At 42.3% G+C, this 20985-nt stretch overlaps 1 protein-coding gene across 12 annotated transcripts in view; it reads right to left on the bottom strand.

Annotated features, from left to right (window-relative positions):
* LOC115192516 (leucine-rich repeat-containing protein 7-like) overlaps nucleotides 1–20985 on the bottom strand; it is a 204044-nt gene that overhangs the window by 38504 nt on the left and 144555 nt on the right. For 9 of the 12 annotated variants that reach the window (XM_029751117.1, XM_029751114.1, XM_029751120.1 and 6 more), the window contains 7 exons: nucleotides 14653–14742; nucleotides 11346–11402; nucleotides 8726–8789; nucleotides 2953–3027; nucleotides 2378–2522; nucleotides 1412–1484; nucleotides 502–519 (listed from right to left, as the gene is read on the bottom strand). In XM_029751117.1, coding sequence (XP_029606977.1) covers nucleotides 502–519; nucleotides 1412–1484; nucleotides 2378–2522; nucleotides 2953–3027; nucleotides 8726–8789; nucleotides 11346–11402; nucleotides 14653–14742 — 522 coding nt within the window. Of the gene's footprint in view, nucleotides 1–501; nucleotides 520–1411; nucleotides 1485–2377; nucleotides 2523–2952; nucleotides 3028–8725; nucleotides 8790–11345; nucleotides 11403–14652; nucleotides 14743–20985 lie in introns of those variants that run through there. The other 3 variants (XM_029751115.1, XM_029751126.1, XM_029751125.1) reach the window with 2 other exon arrangements.

Here is a 20985-nt window from a genome sequence, read left to right as displayed (position 1 = left end):
TATGCATTTAAAAATATATATTGAATATTATTCTCCAATTGAACTTCATGAATGACAAACTTCACTCTATATCTTAAACTCTAAAGCCACAGTGTTTATTGAGTCAAATGCCCTTGCCTCTTTGTCAGATTTGAAAGGACAATGAATTTGTATGCAAAATCAACAACAACTGTCCAGCTTTAAAATGTCCTCCACAGCCTCCAACAATTCTAAATTCAAGCTCCAACAGAGCGTATAGTGTACATGACCAGGAGAGGACGAGGGGAAGAGTTGCCTCCCCTCACTGGACAGAGTTCATTTGTATTTATTGTACACACAGCAGAGTCATTAGCTCAACATTTGTCCCAGCTGGCCTCCCATATGCAGAACTTTCACTGGATCCCCTTCCCCGGCTGGAACATACAGTACAGACAGGGAACGTTAAGGTGAGCACTTGCCTGAATAAACATGCTGTGGCGAGGAGGAACGTGTACAGGAGACAGTGATTCGCGGTCTACTTACCCTAATTTGGCGCGTCCACTAAGTGGCCCATTTTAGATGCATGTGAAATAACCACAACACACAAAACCGACCAATGACAAACCAAGAAAAAAAGGTGCACTGAAAACAGTATCACAGGCTTGGGGATAAGGATGAACATGACATGATGAGTTGTAAGTTGGTGACCCCTGACCTATTAGATCACAGTCTCAATGACAGGGCATGTTCAGAGTTGACCCACAGAATTCCCTCTGATTCATTATATTTTCCAGATTACATTTTTGATATAATATATACAGCATATCAAATAAAACAAATATATTAGGCCGGCTGTTGAAACTACAATACTGGCACAGAGTAAACTCCTCTCAGACAGCCATATTCCACAACAAATGAATGGCACACACCCAAAATGTCAGTGCACATTTTGGAACAATGGCAAGCCGGAGGGGGGAAGAAAGAGAGAAAGATGGATAGAGCTATCTATCTATCTCCTCTCAGTGCCGTCAACTGAGACACAATGTACTGCATCACTCTACTTGGTGTGAACAGTGATGGAACCAATCAGCGTTAGTCGATGTGAGGTGAGAAGGAGCAGCAAGGAGAAGGTGCCAGACTCAGCAGAGTTTCAGAACCCTTCTATCCACAGGCCGTGTTGAATACAGCTCAGCTCAGCAGCAAACCAGTGGCGGAGAAGACGAGATTCAACGTGTCAACTGGTTTTACCATCAAAATTGCTGTCTGACGCCTTTTAATTTGGTTATGCAATAGATGCCCTAAAATTGACTGCCATTCAGTTTCATGATAGATATTAACTAATAAACAAGACTGTAGTTTAGGTTTTGGCATAATAATTTCAAAACATTTTATTCGACTTGATGTAAACAAAATAGTGCAATCGGTTTCATAATCGGTCTCATAAGGTACTCACCTTCCAATGGTGTTAGGCAGTGAGGTGAGCTGGTTGTCATCCACTTTTAATGTTGTGAGTTTTTTCAACATTCCTGCAATAGAGACAAAAACTCATTTGATTATTTAAAAAAAGGAACAAAGAAAAACAAAAGAACACAGTTAAAAGGAATTATTCAAACCCATTGCCAACATAATCCTCTTACCATTTCATTCATTTACAGCCAGGAAATTATTTAAAAACTTACTAAGTACAAAATAACTTCATAGTTTGTGTAAATTAAATCCCAGGATTCAAACAAATAAATGTTTCACTCCAAATACAAATGACATTTTAATGACGCAAGCCATTTGATTGTTAATGACAAAACAACTCAGGGAAATGCACTCTCAGATAACAACCTCCGAGAGGAGCCACCATGATGAATGCAGTCATTACAGAATTAATCTCTCCGCCATCTTTCCTAATCATCCTTTCTTGATCCTTTCTCTTTTCTCTTTAACCAGGAGATACCATTTGTTGCAGACGGGAGAGAGCGGAGACAATCTAACCAGGAGATACAATTTGTTGCAGGCAGGAGCGAGCTGAGACAATCTAACCAGGAGATACCTTTTGTTGCAGATGGGAGAGAGCTGAGACAAGCTAACCAGGAGATACCATTTGTTGCAGACGGGAGAGAGCTGACAATCTAACCAGGAGATAACATTTGTTGCAGACGGAGGAGAGCGGAGACAATCTAACCAGGAGATACAATTTGTTGCAGACAGGAGCGAGCTGAGACAATCTAACCAGGAGATACCTTTTGTTGCAGATGGGAGAGAGCTGAGACAAGCTAACCAGGAGATACCATTTGTTGCAGATGGAAGAGAGCAGAGAAAATCTAACCAGGAAATACCATTTGTTGCAGAGTGGAGAGAGCTGAGACAATCTAATCAGGAGACACTATTGTTGCAGAGGGAAGAGAACAGAGATGTTCTATGGCCTCACCTATGGTGTCAGGCAGATGCTGCAGCATGTTGGAGGAGAGCAGGAGGTCCTCTAGGGACTCACAGCCAGAGATGTCAGTGTCCAGGCTTTCAATCCTGTTTTTAGCCAGGTCCAGGTAGCGCAGATGCCTCAGCTTCCCTATACACTTCAGCAGCAGGGGAGGGAGATACATGGAGCGATGGATGTTAGAGGGGTGGGAGAGAGAGAGAGAAAAAGGGAGAGAAAGAGAGAGAGAAACAAAGTGAGTGAGTGAGAAAGAGGGAGACAGAGCAAAAAAGCAGGGGTTTGAGAGACAAAGTGATGGATATTAGAGGGGGAAGAGAGAGAGAGAGAGAAAGAGAGAGAAGAGAGCAGGGGTTTGAGAGACATGGACAGATGGATGTTAGAGGGGGTGGGAGACAGAGAAAACAGGGGTTTGAGGGAACTTTTTTCAAAGGTTGCCCTATGGTGGTGCATCACTAACCCCCATGCACTGACCCACATGAACTAACTAGCGCATCACTGCCCATACACAGACTTCATCAGGGCCAATGACAAATCACACAGACAGATAATGAATGGAGGTGTAGGCCTACCCCAGGTATTGTCTGCAGTGAGTTGTTGTCCATCCACAGCTCCTTTAGGTTATGGATCTGCTCCAGGACTTCAGGCTGAAACACCAAACACACACACACATTACGTCTGTGTCTAGAACAACCAGCGCAGGAGGGCTGGACAGTAGAAAATATCCCAGGAACTAGGGCAGAGAGATAAGAAAGCCCTGGCCATTTTGTCTCATGGGCAGGCTGGCGAGTGGCATGTAGTTTTAAGTAAATGAAGTGCGGTTTTAACACCAATCAATATAAGAAGTGAATAATCTCATGCCACAATACCAATGGGCATAATTACTAAACAAAGTAGGCATGTCAATGGTGGCATTTGCACAATGAGTGGTGCAAAGTCGCTCCTCCAGATGTATTATAGAATTATCTCACGTTCCGTATTCTATAATGGAAACGGTGTGTTTGAATCTCTGCATGGGCCCCAGAGTGGGGTAATGAACATATAGAGTCCTGTGAGTGATTGTGTTCGATACAGACATGTGGAGAGGCCTAGGCAGACTGTGTGTGACTATCAGGGCTAAAGGCTCTACCTGACTATGTGAAATCACTCCATTAGACCAGCCTGGGAGACTAGGTGACAGACCTCACAGTCCTTCATGCTGCCCTAATCAATTCCAATCTCTCTCATGCATTTCTTTTCGCAGCATGGTGTGGCTTTACTCAGTGGCGTAGCACAGTTTACCGGGGCCCCCGCAAGGTTCGAGCAAGGACAGACCTTTTTTTTGTCTATAACATTTTTTATGCCATGGGGCATGGAGAAAAATGTGAAGTTTTATAGCTAATCTCTTGCTATTTTACACATTTTGCCATGACGCTGAGAGAAAATGTTGCTGTTTAAGAGCTCATTTCCTGCTATTATATACATATTGCCATGAGGCTAACAGAAAGATCATCAGCTTAAAGCAAATTTACTGTAATGAAAAAAAAATGTAATGGCTTATGACGTGTTCATATGCTATCTGGGGGGCTGGGGGGGGGGGGTATGCTACGCCTGTGGCTTTACTGGTGTGGCAATCGATAAGGACTCCAAATGGTATTCTGGAATATTCTCTATTTAGAGTATTTTTGAGTATTATTTATTCTCACAGTTGTGAGGGTAGCTACAGCACCTTGTGTGTTCACTAAAAAGCTGTGATGTTTTATTACGTTTGGCAAGGGCATGCTCCTAAAAAAACTGGATGTGCTTGCTTCAGTTACATCATTTGTGATAGAAGTTGATAGAATCTCAGTATGGAATCAGGCAAAACCTAACAACAACAACAACAGGAGGTACACAACCACTTCCTAAAACAATATTGAAATTCCTACAGTATCAACTGAGCCTTTACAACATAGCAATCTAAAATCAAACTGATGCCATGCATATTCTATTAACTACTGAACCAGAAATTGTTAGCAAACTTCAAACAAAAACTAATTAAGTTTCCTTCCCACCAAGGGTATAAACAAGGTTGACTGGCATTGGGTAATGGAGGAGCTGCTAAAATCTCTCTCTGTAGTTTCTGTGTCCCCTGCCTTCCCTCTACCCTCCCAAAACATCACACAAAATCTACAAATCCCCATTAAACTCATGAAGTGTTGAGTGTAATATGAGTCAATACTCCACTACTCACAATCTACAGTACAGTAGAGCTGGAGTCAGTACAGTAGCACCACACTGTTTGGTTGTAAGTTTTAATGAGAAACAAAGAGAGGGGTTTGGTTGGCACGGTGGACTGTGTTGGCACCTTGTCCATATCTCCGGTTCTCTCCGGATGGAGATGAAACACTTGGTTAGCGCTCGGTGCCGTGGAGCTTCCTGTGCAGAGGCATGTCTTCTTGTCTGTCTTTGAAGCGCCGTGATGTAATTGCTGATGCCATCCACTGCTCTGCTCTCTACAACGGCCCTCTGAGCACCAGCCCCCCCCCCAAACCTCTCTTCCTTCCCCAGGCTGGGACTAATTAGGAAACTTTCCTCACTTACAGAACTCCCTGAATCACTCTCTGCCACTGTGACACACACCTCAGCATCTGTTCTTGGCTCAGCTGGACCCACATGTGCTGAGGTCATCACCTCTGATGTTGCACTTTCCTGTCAGTGGCAGACGTTTTTACATCTGCATCTTCTGCATTGCATGTGCTTAGCCTAGAGTAAGACAGACAACGTTTTCAGTCTCATTCATATCAATGAGCTGCTTGTGCTGAATGTCTTCTTATGTCAAAAAAGCAAAAGGTCTTCTGAATCCTGGTCTGATACATGTAAATGTTTGCAGTTTAGTAAAACTGAGTATTAATATACAACTCCTCAGCTGAAGACTGATTGCCACTAAAATAAGGCATGAGCTTAAATCAGTTGGAGAGAGCTTTCATAGAGCCTCTGGTTCAGTCAGCCTCTTAGAAGCTCTTTTGACTGAAAGCTGTCTCCCTCCACAAAACAATACCAGTAAACCAGGGTGGATAAAGTCCATTCATTCTCAGGGCTGAAAAACACTTATATAGTCTAAGATTCACCACAAAAACCATCAGCTGAAGAAAATGCATCAGGCATGTTGGCACAAAGTATAGGGTAGACAAGGAAGCAACAACAGCTTAAGGAATGTGAGAAAATGCACTCTATTTTCCCTGGGCTTCAAAATCACCAGGCAATAAAGCTACACTAGAGGGTTCTATCTGAGGGGAATTGAGATGGAAATTGGTAATGTTGCTCACACTATCAGCAAAAAGCAACAGGAGTCCTTGAATGGGGATGAGGTAGAGCAGTGGTTCCCAACCAGAGGCACTAGGACCCCAGGGGGTACTGGGCCTATCCACCAGGGGTACTTGAGAAGACTCATGAGACCATAGGCGTATAGGTAAAATGCACATCAGGCAGAGCAAAAATCAGTTGGTGGTAGAATAACTGAAAAAGGATGGGAACCACTGGGAGAATGAGATAGGTCATAAGTAGACGGAGAAATGGTTGTATTTAAGTAGGGAACAGATTGGGAGTTCAGACTATTGCATGAGAAAGAGTAGGAAAACATTCATTCAGTCATTCTGAGCTGAGTATTTGTGCCGGTCTGTCTTTCCCCTTGAGTGAGGAGGCGGCAGGTGTTGCTGTGTGCATGACAAGAGGGCTCTGTGGAGGCAGCCCGGGCCTCACACTAACAGCACATTTACACATGCGCAATTAAGGCATCAGCGGGACCTGTGGCACAGAGCATGTCATGCATGGCTTCAGCCAGCAGCTCTCCCCAGGGCTCCCCAGTCCTCAGTCCCAGTCCCAGCACAGTGTGAGATTTTGTTAACCAGGGATGACTTGGAGACGTTACGTTACACCCTCCCTCCCTGAGCATTCTGCATCCTCACACTTCATATTGCACCCTTTCAGATATTCCAGGGATTGTTGGTCAATGACCATGCAGCATTTTGATCAAACCTTGCCCTCACAGTACCTCTCTAGTGTATCATCCATTTCCCATTCTGAGAACCTGGGAATAGTATGACTGTTTTTATCTCCCTCCTCTGTTCTATTACTCTGCTCTAAACTTGAAGGGTATACTACAATGCAGGATCAATGAGTTAGCCAGCTAACTTGCCTAAATATTCTGAAATCATGTTTACATTTTTTTGAAAGATAAGGTTGAAATGGGCATGGTCTCTTTGACTCAACTACCAAAAACACATATCTAGGTTTAGCTTTCTTAATGAACCAGGAAATCAATAGTCATTTCTGGTTGTTTATCAAAGTTAACTGGCTAACTCATTGATCCTGCTTTGTAGTATACCACTCCGGACCACTAATCAGATTTAATCTGATTATTAGTCCTGCCCAGAAACTGGAATATGCATATAATTATTAGCTTTGGAGAGAAAACACTCCAAAGTTTCTGAAACTGTTTGAATGGTGTCTGTGAGTATAACAGAACTCCTATGGCAGGCAAAAACCTGAGATGCTTCTGTTCAGGAAGTACCCTGTCTGAACATTTCTTGCCCTTCTTGATTATCTCTATCGTTTACAAAGGATCTCTGCTCTTACGTGACACTTCTCACGTCAACAATGGAGTCTCACAGCCCGGGAAAAACAGGAATGATGTAATTCAAAGCCCTGGCTGAAGCACACGAGAGCAAAAGCTGAGTGGTCAGTCAATGGACTAAGCCTTAGGCGCGTGACACGCCCCGCCCCCGGCTTTTGGTTTTTTCCTCAGTTTACAGACAGGCAGATTCCCGGTCGGAATATTATCGCTTCTCTACGAGATAAATTGCATAAATATTGGTTTTAAACAGCGGTTGACATGCTTCGAAGTACGGTAATGGAATATTTAGAAATTTTTTGTCATATTTTGCGTCATGCTCGTGGCCGAGATTTAGCGTTGGGATAGTGTCTAGAACGCACGAACAAAACGTCGCTGTTTGGATATAACGATGGATTATTTGGGACCAAACCTACATTTGTTATTGAAGTAGAAGTCCTGGCAGTGTATTCTGATGAAGAACAAGCAAGGTAAGAACATTTTTCTTATAGGAAATGTGATTTTGGTGAAGGCTAAACTTGCAGGGTGTCTAAATAGCTAGCCCTGTAACGCCGGGCTATGTACTTACATTATTGCAAAATGTGCTTCATCCGAAAAGCTATTTTAAAATCGGACATATCGAGTGCATAGAGGAGTTCTGTATCTATAATTCTTAAAATAATTGTTATGCTTTTTGTGAACGTTTATCGTGAGTAATTTAGTAAAATCACCGGAAGTGTTCGGTGGGAATGCTAGTTCTGAACGTCACATGCTAATGTAAAAAGCTGGTTTTTGATATAAATATGAACTTGATTGAACAGACATGCATGTATTGTATAACACAATGTCCTAGGTGTGTCATCTGATGAAGATCATCAAAGGTTAGTGCTGCATTTAGATATGGTTTGGGTTTATGTGACATGATATGCTAGCTTGAAAAATGGCTGTGTGATTATTCCTGGCTGGGTACTCTGCTGACATAATCTAATGTTTTGCTTTCGCTGTAAAGCCTTTTTGAAATCGGACAGTTTGGTTAGATAAAGGAGAGTCTTGTCTTTAAATAGCTGTAACATAGTCATATGTTTGAAAAGTGTAAGTTTTCGGATTTAGAGGAGTTTGAATTTCGCGCCCCGCCCATCATTGGATATTGGAGCAGACGTTCCGCTAGCGGAACGTGTAGATGTAAGAAAGGTTAACTAGTCAAATCACTACCTAAAAAAACACAATCATGGCTTACTCTTTGGTTTCAGACTCAATGTTTTCCCCAGACTCTGTGGTCATTTACCGCTTACAGACCAGGCGATTGATTTAGACAACCACTAAATTAATGTGACATGGCCAGCATCAAGCACAGTGCATGGGGACAGGGCTGGATTGTTTGATAAATTCCCTGCCATTGTTTACTCCAGCTCCAACAGCCAATTAAAATGTGCTCGGTGGTGGGTGTCCTGATGTGCCAAGTCGTGCACATTTGAGCTACCCTAGTAAATAATGCATCAAGTGTACACACACACACACGCCTGCCTGCCTGCACACCCACCACCCACCCACAGGCACGCACTCACGCAAACACAAATGCCTGCCCGCCCAAACACGCACACACACACACACACACAGTGGGCGGGGGAGCAATGCTGGAGACCTAATGAGGGTGCATAGCAGATTGAGGGGGGGCCTGCTCTGGCTTGTCCCCCAGGTCTTCTGGGCCATGGATGCCTGTGTGGTGACAGCTGCTGTCCATGTGACTGGCGTCTTCAAATAGCCTCTTTTCTTACCAGTTCAGTGAATTCATTGCTTCCCAAGTCTAATCGCTCCAGCTGTGACAGTCTGTGTATTGACCTGCAGCAAACAAGAGGGAAGAGCCTCAGATTCTGGCATAGAAACAAAGTCCCCATTTAGAAAGGCCAATCACCAGTAACACTCCCTCCAAACCAAGCTTCCTGCAACTGTGCCATCCCAGAGTGGTATGGCATGCTAGCCAGACATCCCCACACATTCACATAATATTCACTGCAAATTTAAACAGCTCAAATCAAAACAATGCAGTTAGTTAATGATTAATATAACATGAAATGGCTTTCTCCATTGCACCAGGCAACACCTCAAATTAGACTCGTTCATCCATGCAATGTAATGTACACAATGTCAGCCGGGGAGAGCAATGTCAGAATGATTCAATCTAAGATGTTTTGCACAGCATTACTAGTTATATTGGCTTGGTATTGCAGAGGACCTTTGTCTTCAGTGGTGAATAGTGAGCGTCCATTGGTCAAATCACTAAAGCACATACTGCTGTTTTATGTCATGATATAGAGCAGCTGGCCCACATAGCAATTAGTAAATTCCAACAATAATGTGAGAACTAACAGATCAGAACCCTCATGGCAGAATGTCTCCCCATCCTTCATAACATATCAAAGCCTATTTGTTATCTATACCCTTCCTCTAGGATACACTTCCCCTCCAATGACTCCACGGTAACATGATAAACTCATTAATTGAATGAGGACATTACACTTATCTTCAAGGGGAAACACGTTTCAGTTGGTTTACACAAATGAACAAACATCCCTGGCTGTGCCACACCCGAGGTGGAAGAGGAGGAGTTTACTTCATTCAACTTTGTTTCTAGTGTGGGGGTAAGTTTATTGGTCATGTTTGGATAAAAATAGTTTTCAATCAGGACACCTGAGGGAGCCAGCATGCACCAACTAATGTGAGCAGTGTGTGTGTTTGTCTCTGGGGCTTGCAGCTCAGCACTCTCCACTATGATAAATCGCAACATCATTGGCTGCGCTCCACTGGCTACACACCTGTACACACATGTTCCAACATTGGGCCTTCTTCACATTTCATTCAGACATCAAATAACAAGGCCTGAACAACAGGGACTGGCGACAGCACAGCACAGTGCCCCTCCTCTGACACATGCTACCCGTCGCACAGAGAGAGACAGATGGCATTTGCTTTAGAAGCTGCTATTTACCATGCTCTCGCACTAATCTGCCCATTAGAATTCCAGCCTGGAATGTTACTCAGGCTATTTGGCCACCCGGAGGTGTATATTTCTATTTGTACTTATTATGGATTACTCTTCCTGGGGTCCAGCAAAATGAAGGCAGTTATACAATTTTAAAAACATAACACATTCACAACACATGAAGTGTGTGCCCTCAGGCCACTGCTCTACTACCACATATCTACAACATAAAAGCCATATGTACGTGTGTGTATAGCGTGTATGTTATTGTGGTATCCATGTGTCTGTGCTTGTGTCTCTTCACAGTCCCGCTGTTCCATAACTTGTATTTTCATCTGTTTTTAAATGTAATTTTACTGCTTGCATGTGTTACTTGATGTGGAATAGAGTTCCATGTAGTCATGGCTGTATGCAGGACTGTGCGCCTCCCATAGTCTGTTCTTGACTGTAAAGAGACCTCTGGTGGCATGTCTTGTGGGGTATGCATGGGTATCCGAGCTGTGTGCCAGTAGTTCAAACAGACAGCTCAGTGCATTCAACATGTCAAAACCTCTCACAAATACAAGTAGTGATGAAGTCTATCTCTCCTCCACTTTGAGCCAGGAGAGATTGACATGCATATTATTGTTAGCTCTCTGTGTACATCCAAGGGCCAGCCGTGCTACCCTGTTCTGAGCCAATTGCAATTTTCCTAAGTCCCTCTTTGTGGCACCTGACCACACAGTCCAGGCCTGTAGGACCTGCCTTGTTGATAGTGCTGTTAAGAAGGCAGAGAGGGCTTCATTAGGGACAGACTTCTCCCCCTCTTAGCTACTGTTGTATCAATATGTTTCGACCATGACACCTCAACTTATTCAATTTCCACATTATTCATGACAATATTTAGCTGAGGTTTAAGGTTTGTGTGGTGCGGGGATAATGATAAAAATCTAAGGCTTCCATATGGAGTAGTATCTTGGGCAGGGTTGGATGATTCATAGGGGCTGTATGGGCATGTTGGCTGCTAAAACGGTCAGGGCTTTCATTAACAGACACGTTTCATGGTTACATCAGTAGCTTCTCCATAAGAGAGAGGGGACAGATCTGAGGTGGGTAGGCTGGCTAGAGTGCAATGGGACGAGGGATATCATTTATTTTAGGTGCTTGGGGAAAACACAGACATTGTAATAAAGGACTCTCTACTAACATGTGGATAGATAACACTCAAAGAAAGTTCAGCATGATAGTTCTCTCTATTTGCAGGAATCAGTGATATTGGCTACAAGTTACCCATGAAGTTCAGTGAAAGGTATGTTGGCAAAGAGCAAAGTTTAGTTTATTGTGACCTTTCCTTTCAATCCCATGATCAAACACGCCTTCGTAGCTAACACTAGCTGCCCTGGTGAGGTGAGGTCTCTGTGTGCTGAGTCACTCACTTTGGCATCGTTTTCAGGTGGTTCTCTCGCAGTTCCAGGATCCGTAACTTGGAAAGTCTGAAAGGTAGAGGATGTCAAAAACACACGCATCCACAAGACAGAAAACAGATTTTTCCATCTCAGTATTAATAGATGTTAATGCTATGCATAGGACAGTAAAGTATTGGAGAAAAGAACATGACACCCCAACCTTAAATTCCATTACACTGAGCCCAAGAGTAATGTCACTGCTGTTTTGATAAATCATGACTTTTTCTCCATTCCTCATCAAACCAGATAGGAGATGCTGCTAAGTGACAGATCGAAATTGACTGGGGGAAGCGGTGGTCCAAAATAGGGGAGGCTTGTAAAACAATTTGTTTGCTTAGGGGAGGGTTGTGTGTTTTTTTGGAGGGGCGTAGGGGAGGGTAAGACGTTTTTTCCCTGGTTTACATTAGCTCCTCTGCTCGTATTTTCCCTATAAACAACGGCTTGACTTACTTTTGATATTACCTTAATAAAGTTTAGAAACGTTTGTTATGGTTTGGTATGGTGTAGCTATTATTCATCTTTAGCTACTGCAGGCCTATGATATGAAGGTAGTTCGCCCCGGTGCTACAACTTACTCTGACAGTTGGACTGTTTCAGATCTACCAAAGTTACTCTTATAATCTAACAATATAATGCTTATCTTTATTACGCTCCTTCTGTATGTCTATATCTGTATAGCAGATGCAATAGCCATCTGATAAAGAAATGCATGTCTGATGCAAGCAGTACAATTAGATTTAAAAAACCGATACAAATACACCGTATGGAACAGCGGGGACTGTGAAGCAACACAAACATAGGCACAGACACAAGCATACACACACAAAAACATATGCACTATACACACACGTATAGGGATTGGCTGTGTAAGGGCTATTTGACCAATAAGGAGAGTGATGGTGCTGCATCAGATGACCTGGCCTCCACAATCCCCAGACCTCAACCCAATTGAGATGGTTTGGGGTGAGTTGGACGCAAGAGTGAAGGAAAAGCAGCCAACAAGTGCTCAGAATATGTGGGAACTCCTTCAAGATTGTTGGAAAAGCATTCCAGGTGAAGCTGGTTGAGCAAAGCTGTCATCAAGGCAAAGAATGGCTACTTTGAAGAATCTCAAATCTAAAATATATTTTGATATGTTAAACACTTTTTTGGTTACTACATGATTCCATGTGTGTTATTTCATAGTTCTGAAAATAGTAAAAATTAAGAAAAACCCTTGAATGAGCAGGTGTGTCCAAACTTTTGACTATATATATATATATATATATATATATATATAGTCAAAAGTTTGGACACATATATATATACACACACACACACACACACACACACACACACACACACACACACACACACACACACACATATATGTATATATACACACATACATGTGGTGTAAAGCAAGTCATTTTTTGGGGTATCTTTATTTTACTATTTATATATTTTTTTACTTTTACTTCACTACATTCCTAAAGAAAAAAAATGTACTTTTTACTGACACCCAATGCTTTTCATGACAGAAAAATTGTCAAATTCAAACACTTATCAAGAGATTATCCCTGCTCATACCTACTGCCTCTGATCTGGAGGACTCACTAAACACAAATGCTTTGATGTAAATTATGTATGCATGTTGAAGTGCGCCCCTGGCTATCCATAAACAAACAAAAAATTGTGCCGTCTGGTTTGCTTAATATAAGGAATTTGAAATTATTTATGCTTCTACTTTTACTTATGATTCTGAAGTATATTTTTGCAATTACATTTACTTTTGATACCCAAGTATAATTAAAAGCAAATACTTTTAGACTTTTGCTCAAGTAGTATTTTACTGGGTGAATTTCACTTTTACATTTTCTATTAAGGTATCTTTACTTTTACTCAAGTATGACAATTGGGCACTTTTTCTACCACTGTATGCATATATATATATATTAAAATATGAATATCATACAGTGGACACCTAGGCCTATAGGCCTTTGCATGCAATGCCCTGATGCATTTCGTGCAAATCTCTGACAGCTGAACCGCGGGGTGGACAATTATTGTTTTAGTAAAGTAAATGTGGCTCATTTGGCTAACATCCCCCGTTTATTGATGGCGCTGGCTGCGCCAGGTTGGATCTGAATGCATATGGATGTCCATAAAATGTCTTAAATGTCCGGTAAATTAAAATATTCCCTGTCATGTTATCTGGTGCCAAACTCTGAAATGGCATATTGTTTTTATGAAGATTTTAGAATATTCACATTTTAATATGTCGCCAATTGGATGGAAACCTAGCTATAGACACCATAAAGACTCTGGCAAGAGTCCAGTGTACCTTTGATTATGCCTGCACATCATGGTTCACCAGCAGCACAAAACATCTAAAGAATAAGCTACCAGCCAAACAAGCTTGTAAGAATTGTACTTAAACTCGCCCCTCATACTCATCTGGAGGTTGAGAATGTTTTCGTCTCTATCTCTATAATGTGTCTGTATATATTTCATTGTATATGTATTTATGTAAAAAATAAGGAACACAATGGAAATAAATCCCAGATCAAGCAATCATTCAATCCAAACTGTGCAGCAGGCACTTGGTGAATGGAAAGAGACATCTGTTGCAAAACACCCAAAAGTTTAATGACATTCAGAGATTGTCAAGCCAAGCCTTCGATACTGGGTATCAAAATGTTGAAAATCTGATTTCCTCCCAGCTGATCACTGTCTGCATACGGCTCTGATCGTAGGTTAATGAAACAGGCAGGGAGAGAAAGTCTGTGGTGGTCGGCGAATGCTCAACCTTCTGACCCGTAGCCCTGCGTGGCATCGACTGGGCCACAAAAGCATGCTGAAGGGGCAAAGTTGATATCCACGTTCATAAACACATGGTCGCTACAGTTATTGTTATTTGTGGTTGTAAATATTATTTTGAGTTAATTCGATGAGGAGGTAGGGTGTTCAATTAAGGGTCATGTGAAAATATTTATAACTTTGGGGAGGGGGGTGCTTTTTTAAATTTTAGGACACCTTGAGTACGACGGCCCCTCGCCCCCAGTACATTTAGATCTGTCCCTATAAACCATTGCTTTATTCATGCAAGCCTCAGGCAAGTGACATTTAATAGGCGTTGTGTGCAGAGAATGAAGAACAGTCTGTTTGAACCCACCCAGGCATACTGGTAACTGAATAAAAGCTTCAATCCAAACCATATCCATACACAGAGGGCCTCTCCTTCTGCAACTGAGGGCCCTAGGCCCCACAACACCAGAACAAGGGAGTCTGAACTCACCTCCCAAAGTTGGCGGGGAGGTATTCCAGAAAGGCATCGTTTAAGAAGAGCTGTGTCAGGTTGAGGAGCTGGGTGAAGCCCTCTGGGAGCCTACAGTGGAGAGATGAGCAATGAGAGAGACGGAAAGGGAGAGAGAGAAATAATCCCTGTGCAGATGTCATCACAGTACAGTACCCCTTGGATATAAAAAATGACACAGCACGGAATAAGTACAAAAAGAAGCTCCTCAAGGACAATCCAGAGACACTATTTGCTGACCGCTACAAAGAGGGGAACGTAAGCAACTTCATTTTCCACACAGACCATCCCCTGGCATGGCACAGTGCTATAAGAGCACACTACCCCTATGTCAAGAGAGAGGGTATTGGCCCAGGATGGAAACTCAGAATACTAGACATTGAGGAAATTGAAACAACCTCTGTCAAATTGTACAAGTCTGGGACAGTAATGGTGCAGGGCATGCTCAAGCAGTTCCAGCAGGACCTTTACGGGATCAAAGAGAGCTCTCTCTCGGTGACGACTCGCCCATCCTGAGTGAGTCTGATCACACCTCTTCAAACTGTCCTGCAGATGAGGATAGTCACCCTCCCAGCACTGAACACACCCAGGTCCCACAACTGCACTGCATACCATCATTGAAAGGGATGAATTCACAGAACTGGAGAGAGACATGGAGCTCAGAGATCTAGTCCACACTATCCAGACAGAACAGACCCACAAAACAGACCACCACAACAACAGAGAAACACATGGCACAGCTAACAGCAGTGAAGGAGGAGGGAGAGAAACACATGGCACAGCTAACAGCAGTGAAGGAGGAGAGAGAGGCATACAACAGCACTGAAGGAGGAGGTGAGAAAGCTGAGGTCTTACAGACACTCCCCCAGAGAAGCCAGAAAAACAGCCCACCTCAGACCGGACCACAACCTCAACACCACAATGGGACCGACAACATAGGACCCACCAACCCAACAGACCCCACCCCCTCCTAACAGCCCCCGTCAGCTCCACCGATAGCTATCCTGACAACCCCCACACATCCATTGAGGACACACAAAAGCCAGAAATTGTGCTCCTCATTGACTCAAATGGCAAATACATTCAAGAGAATAAACTTTTTCCCAAACACAAACTGGCTAAACTCTAGTGTCCAAACACTAGGCATGCCCTAGAGCTGTTGTCAGAGGACAGACTAGGGTCCCCCAGCCACATTATAATTCACACGGTCACAAATGACCTGAGGGCCCAGCAGGAAAGGATGGCCACAGCACTCAACGGAGTGATTGAACAAGCTTCTTCCACTTTCTCCAACGCACAACTGGTTATCTCCACCCTGCTATCACGAAAAGACATTCACCTTGCCACCATACAGCAGGTGAACGCAAGCATTTCCCATGACTGTGCCTCAAAACCTAATGTCTACTTGGCCCACCATTCCACCCTGGACTTGAACAACCTTTACCACCAGGTCCACCTCTACAAGGCAGAAATCCGAACTTTTGCCAGGACCCGGAAGGATGTCACCCTCAACCGCAGCCCCCAGCATCTCACACAGGCGCAACGAACACCCCGCCGAGACCAGCGAGACACCCTCCCAAACCTGCAAGACCCTCTCCCGAAGAACCTGCACCAAGAGAACCCACGCCAAGAGGACCTACACCCAGACCACAGCTTCACGAGCCACACCCCAACCAGCTGAGACCACCCCAAACAAACCCTGGCCATACCCTAAATAGCCCCCCCCAGATCAGACCTATGCCCCTTCTATAGACGAGACGGACCAACTGGTTGCCTTTTAAGTTAGAGAGCTGGTAGTCCCATCCACCAAACTACCAGGTGTTAAACAGCAAAGAGACTGAGGGGGTATGCTTATTTGTTTTTTAAATTTATTTAACTAGGCAAGTCAGTTAAGAACAAATTCTTATTTACAATGAGGGCCCAGGAACAGTTGGTTAACTGCCTTGTTCAGGGGCAGTACGACAGATTTTTACTTTGTCAGCTCGGGGATTCGAAATTATCTCAACAGAGCAAAATGTCCTTATGTGTGCTACCTATATCCCCCAATAGAATCCCCATACTTTAACGATGACAGCTTCTCCATCCTAGAGGGGGGAGGTCAACCATTTCCAGGCCCAGGGACATGTACTAGTCTGTGGCGACCTAAATGCCAGAACTGGACAATAACCTGACACTCTCAGCACACAGGGGGACAGACACCTAACTGAAGGTGACAGTATTCCCTCCCAAATATGCCCCCCTAGACACAACTATGACAAAACAACCAACAAAAATGGGTCACAACTCCTGCAGCTCTATCGCAAGCTGGGCCTTTACATAGTCAATGGTAGGCTTCGAGGAGACTCCTATGGTAGGTACACCTACTGCTCATCCCTTGGCCATAGTACTGTAGATTACTTTATCACTATTAGCAGTTGATGTTATTCTTCAATAACACAGACCCCAAAGCAAATCAGGGGGAGAAAAATAGGTTTATTCAAAGAGAACAAATCATAGTTGTTATGCTGGGAAGTAGATGGTCATTCTTCCCTGTCCTCAGTGATTCTCCCCACAGCACTAAGTGACACGATGTAGTTTTTCCCCCAACCCTAGCCTGTGGTTGACCAATTAGAATTCCTGGCAATATAATTGGGCCAATGGCCAGATAACAAGTATCCCATTTCAGGCTCAATGTATAGACAATTTGAACCAATGAGAACTTGTCACATGTAGCTATGAGTCCCAGACTGACATTCCTCCCATGTCTCTGACACATTAATCATTAATTCCCTATTACAGAAAAACAACTATTTCCATTGATCGTTAATTCCCTCTTGACCTTAAGTCCTCTGCGTTGTGTATTTATCTTAAAATATTATTACATCACTGACCTCAACCCAGAGTCTTAGGGGTGTTAATGGCCTAACTATGAACGCTCTATCAGATCACAGCAAAATCACAGTCTACTTAAACAGAGCAATACTCAATCATGAGGAGGCATCAAAGCCAAAATAACTGCACAATATTAAGAAATGCTATAGGTGGAAGGAAAGTAGTGTAGAAACCTACCAAAAAACAATTAGGCAACAACAAATTCAATCCCTTTTAGACAACTTCCTGGACAAAACATTTCACTGTAATAGTGAAGGTGTAAACTTGGCAGCAGAATGCCTAAACAGTATATTTCACCTTTCAGCTTCCCTATCAAATGTAAAAATTTCAAGCACAAAACCTAAGAAAATCAACAACAATGACAAATGGTTTGATGAAAAATGCAAAAACCTAAGAATGAAATTGAGAAACCTATCCAACCAAAAACATAGAGACCCAGAAAACATGAGTCTACACCTTCACTATGGTGAATCAATAAAACAATACAGAAATACACTACAGAAAAAGAAGGAACAGCAAGTCAGAAATACACTCAATGTAATTGAAGAATCCATAGCATCTAACCATTTCTGGTAAAATTGGAACACACTAAACAAACAACAACATGAAGAGTTATCTAACCAAAACAGAGATGTGTGGATAAACCACTTGTCCAATCTTTTTGGCACTATAACAAAGAACAAACAGCAAAAACATATACATGATCAATTACAAATCTTAGAATCAGCTATTAAACACTACCAGAACCCACTGGATTCTCCAATTACAGTGAATGAACAACAGGACAAAATACAAACCCTTCCAACCCAAAAAGGCCTGTGGTGTTGATGGTATCCTACATGAAATGATCAAATATACAGACCACAAATTCCAATTGGCTATACTTAAACTCTTTAACATCATCCTCAGCTCTGGCATCTTCCTTAACATTTGGAACCAAGGACTGACAACCCAAATACACAATAACTACCATGAGATATGCGTCAACAACAACCTTGGGAAAATCCACTGCATTATCATTAACAGGAGACTTGTACATTTCCTCAGTGAAAACAATGTACTGAGCAAATGTCAAATTGGATGTTTACCAATTTACCGTATGACAGACCCCGTATTCACCCTGCACACCCTAATTGACAAACAAACAAACCAAAACAAAGGCAAAGTCTTCTCATGCTGTGTTGACTTCAAAAAAGCTTTTGACTCAATTTGGCATGAGGGTCTGCTATTCAAATTGATGGAAAGTGGTGTTGGGGGAAAACACATTATCAAATCCAAGTACACATAGAACAAATGTGCAGTTAAAATAGGCAAAAAAAACACACATCTCTTTCCACAGGGCCATGGGGTGAGACAGGGATGCTGTTTAAGCCCCACCATCTTCAACACATATATCAACAAATTGGCAAGAGCACTAGAACAGTCTGCAGCACCCAGCCTCACCCTACTAGAATCTGAAGTAAAATGTCTAAGGTCTACTGATGATCTGGTGCTTCTGTCCTCAACCAAGCAGGGCCTACAGCAGAACATAGATGTTCTGCACAGATTCTGTCAGACCTGGGCCCTGACAGTAAATCTCAGTAAGACAAAAAATAAGTGTTCCAACAAAGGTCCAGTTTCCAGGACCACAAATACAAATTCTTTCAAGACACCGTTGCCCTAGAGCACACAACAAACTATACATACCTCGGCCTAAACATCAGTGCCACAGGTACTAACTTGCACAAAGCTGTGAACGATCTGAGAGACAAGGCAAGAAGGGACTTCTATGCCATCAAAAGGAACACAAATTTCACATACCAATTTGGATCTGGCAAAAAATACTTGAATCAGTTATAGAACCCATTGCCCTTTATGGTTTTCACAAAATGGGACAAACACCAAATTGAGACTGCATGCAGAATTCAGAAAAAACATCCTTAGTGTACAATGTAAAACAACAAATAATGCATGCAGAGCATAATTAGGCCGATACCCACTAATTATCAAAATCCAGAAAAGAGACGTTAAATTCTACAACCACCTAAAAGGAAGCCATTCCCAAACCTTCCATAACAAAGCCATCACCTACAGAGATATGAATTTTGAGAAGAGTCCCCTAAGCAAGCTGTTCCTGGGACTCTGTTCACAAACACAAACAGACCTCACAGAGCCCCAGGACAGCAACGCAATTAGACTCAACTAAATCATGAGAAAATAAAAAGATAATTACTTGACATGTTGGATAGAATTAACAAAAGAACTGAGCAAACTGCAATGCTAATTGGCCCTTAAAAGAGAGTACACAGTGGCAGAATACATGACCACTGTGACTGACCCAAAATGAAGGAATGTTTTGATTATGTAAAGACTCAGTGAGCATAGCCTTGCTATTGAGAAAGGTCGCCGTATGCAGACCTGGCTCTCAAGAGAAGACAGGCTATGTTCACACTGCCCACAAAATGAGGTGGAAACTGAGCTGCACTTCCTAACCTCCTGGCAAACGTATGACCATATTAAAGACACATATTTCCCTCAAATTACACAGACCCACAAAGAATTTGAAAACAAATCCAATTTGATAAACTCCCATATCTATTGGGTGAAATACCACAGTGTGCAATCACAGCAGCAAGATGTGTCACCTGTTGCCACAAGAAAAGGGCAACCAGTGAAGAACAAACACCATTGTCAATACAACCCATATTTATGTTTATTTATTTCCCCTTTTGTACTTTAACTTTTTGCACATCGTTACAACACTGTATATAGATATAATGACAATTGAAATGTCTCTATTATTTTGGAAATAATGAGTGTAATATTTACTGTTCACTTTTTACTGTTTATTTCACTTTTGTTTATCCATTTCACTTGCTTTGGCAATGTAAACATATGTTTCCCATGCCAATAAAGCCCCTTGAATTGAATTGAAAGAGAGAGGCAGGTAGAAAGAGAATCTACGAGGACCCATTTGTTTGTCAAGCTATGATTTCCCACCAACAAATGCAAAATGTATGACGTATTGCTCATGGTAACTCCCTTATGGTTTTCCAATGTATTTTACGGCATGAGGCACATTATGTCAAGAACTCGCAGAGAGACCTGCATTACCCTCTGTAAGGACAGGAAACTACTCAATATTTAACAAATGGCATACAGTATTTACACAATGCAGGAATTAAATGTCTTACATAAACAGTGATGGAATTGTTTCTATTCTTCTAAGCTAATCATTTCAATCCAGCCAAAAGCATCAGATACACAAATACAACAGTCTCCCATGTAGTTATTTTCCTCATTCTGTTTATCAGTTAATTTCAAAGTTGCCATGAGGTGACTAAAAAATATATATAAAAAATGTATTTCTACAGCCAATTTGACTGAAAGCATTTTCCTGTTGTTTTTTATTGAGGTAATCTGTGATTGTTGCTTGGCACAAAGCAACAGACACAGCTGTTGGCA

Source organism: Salmo trutta, chromosome 4, assembly GCF_901001165.1.
Source record: "Salmo trutta chromosome 4, fSalTru1.1, whole genome shotgun sequence".
NCBI classification, from domain to species: domain Eukaryota; kingdom Metazoa; phylum Chordata; class Actinopteri; order Salmoniformes; family Salmonidae; genus Salmo; species Salmo trutta.
This window is presented reverse-complemented; position numbering and strand designations above follow the sequence as displayed.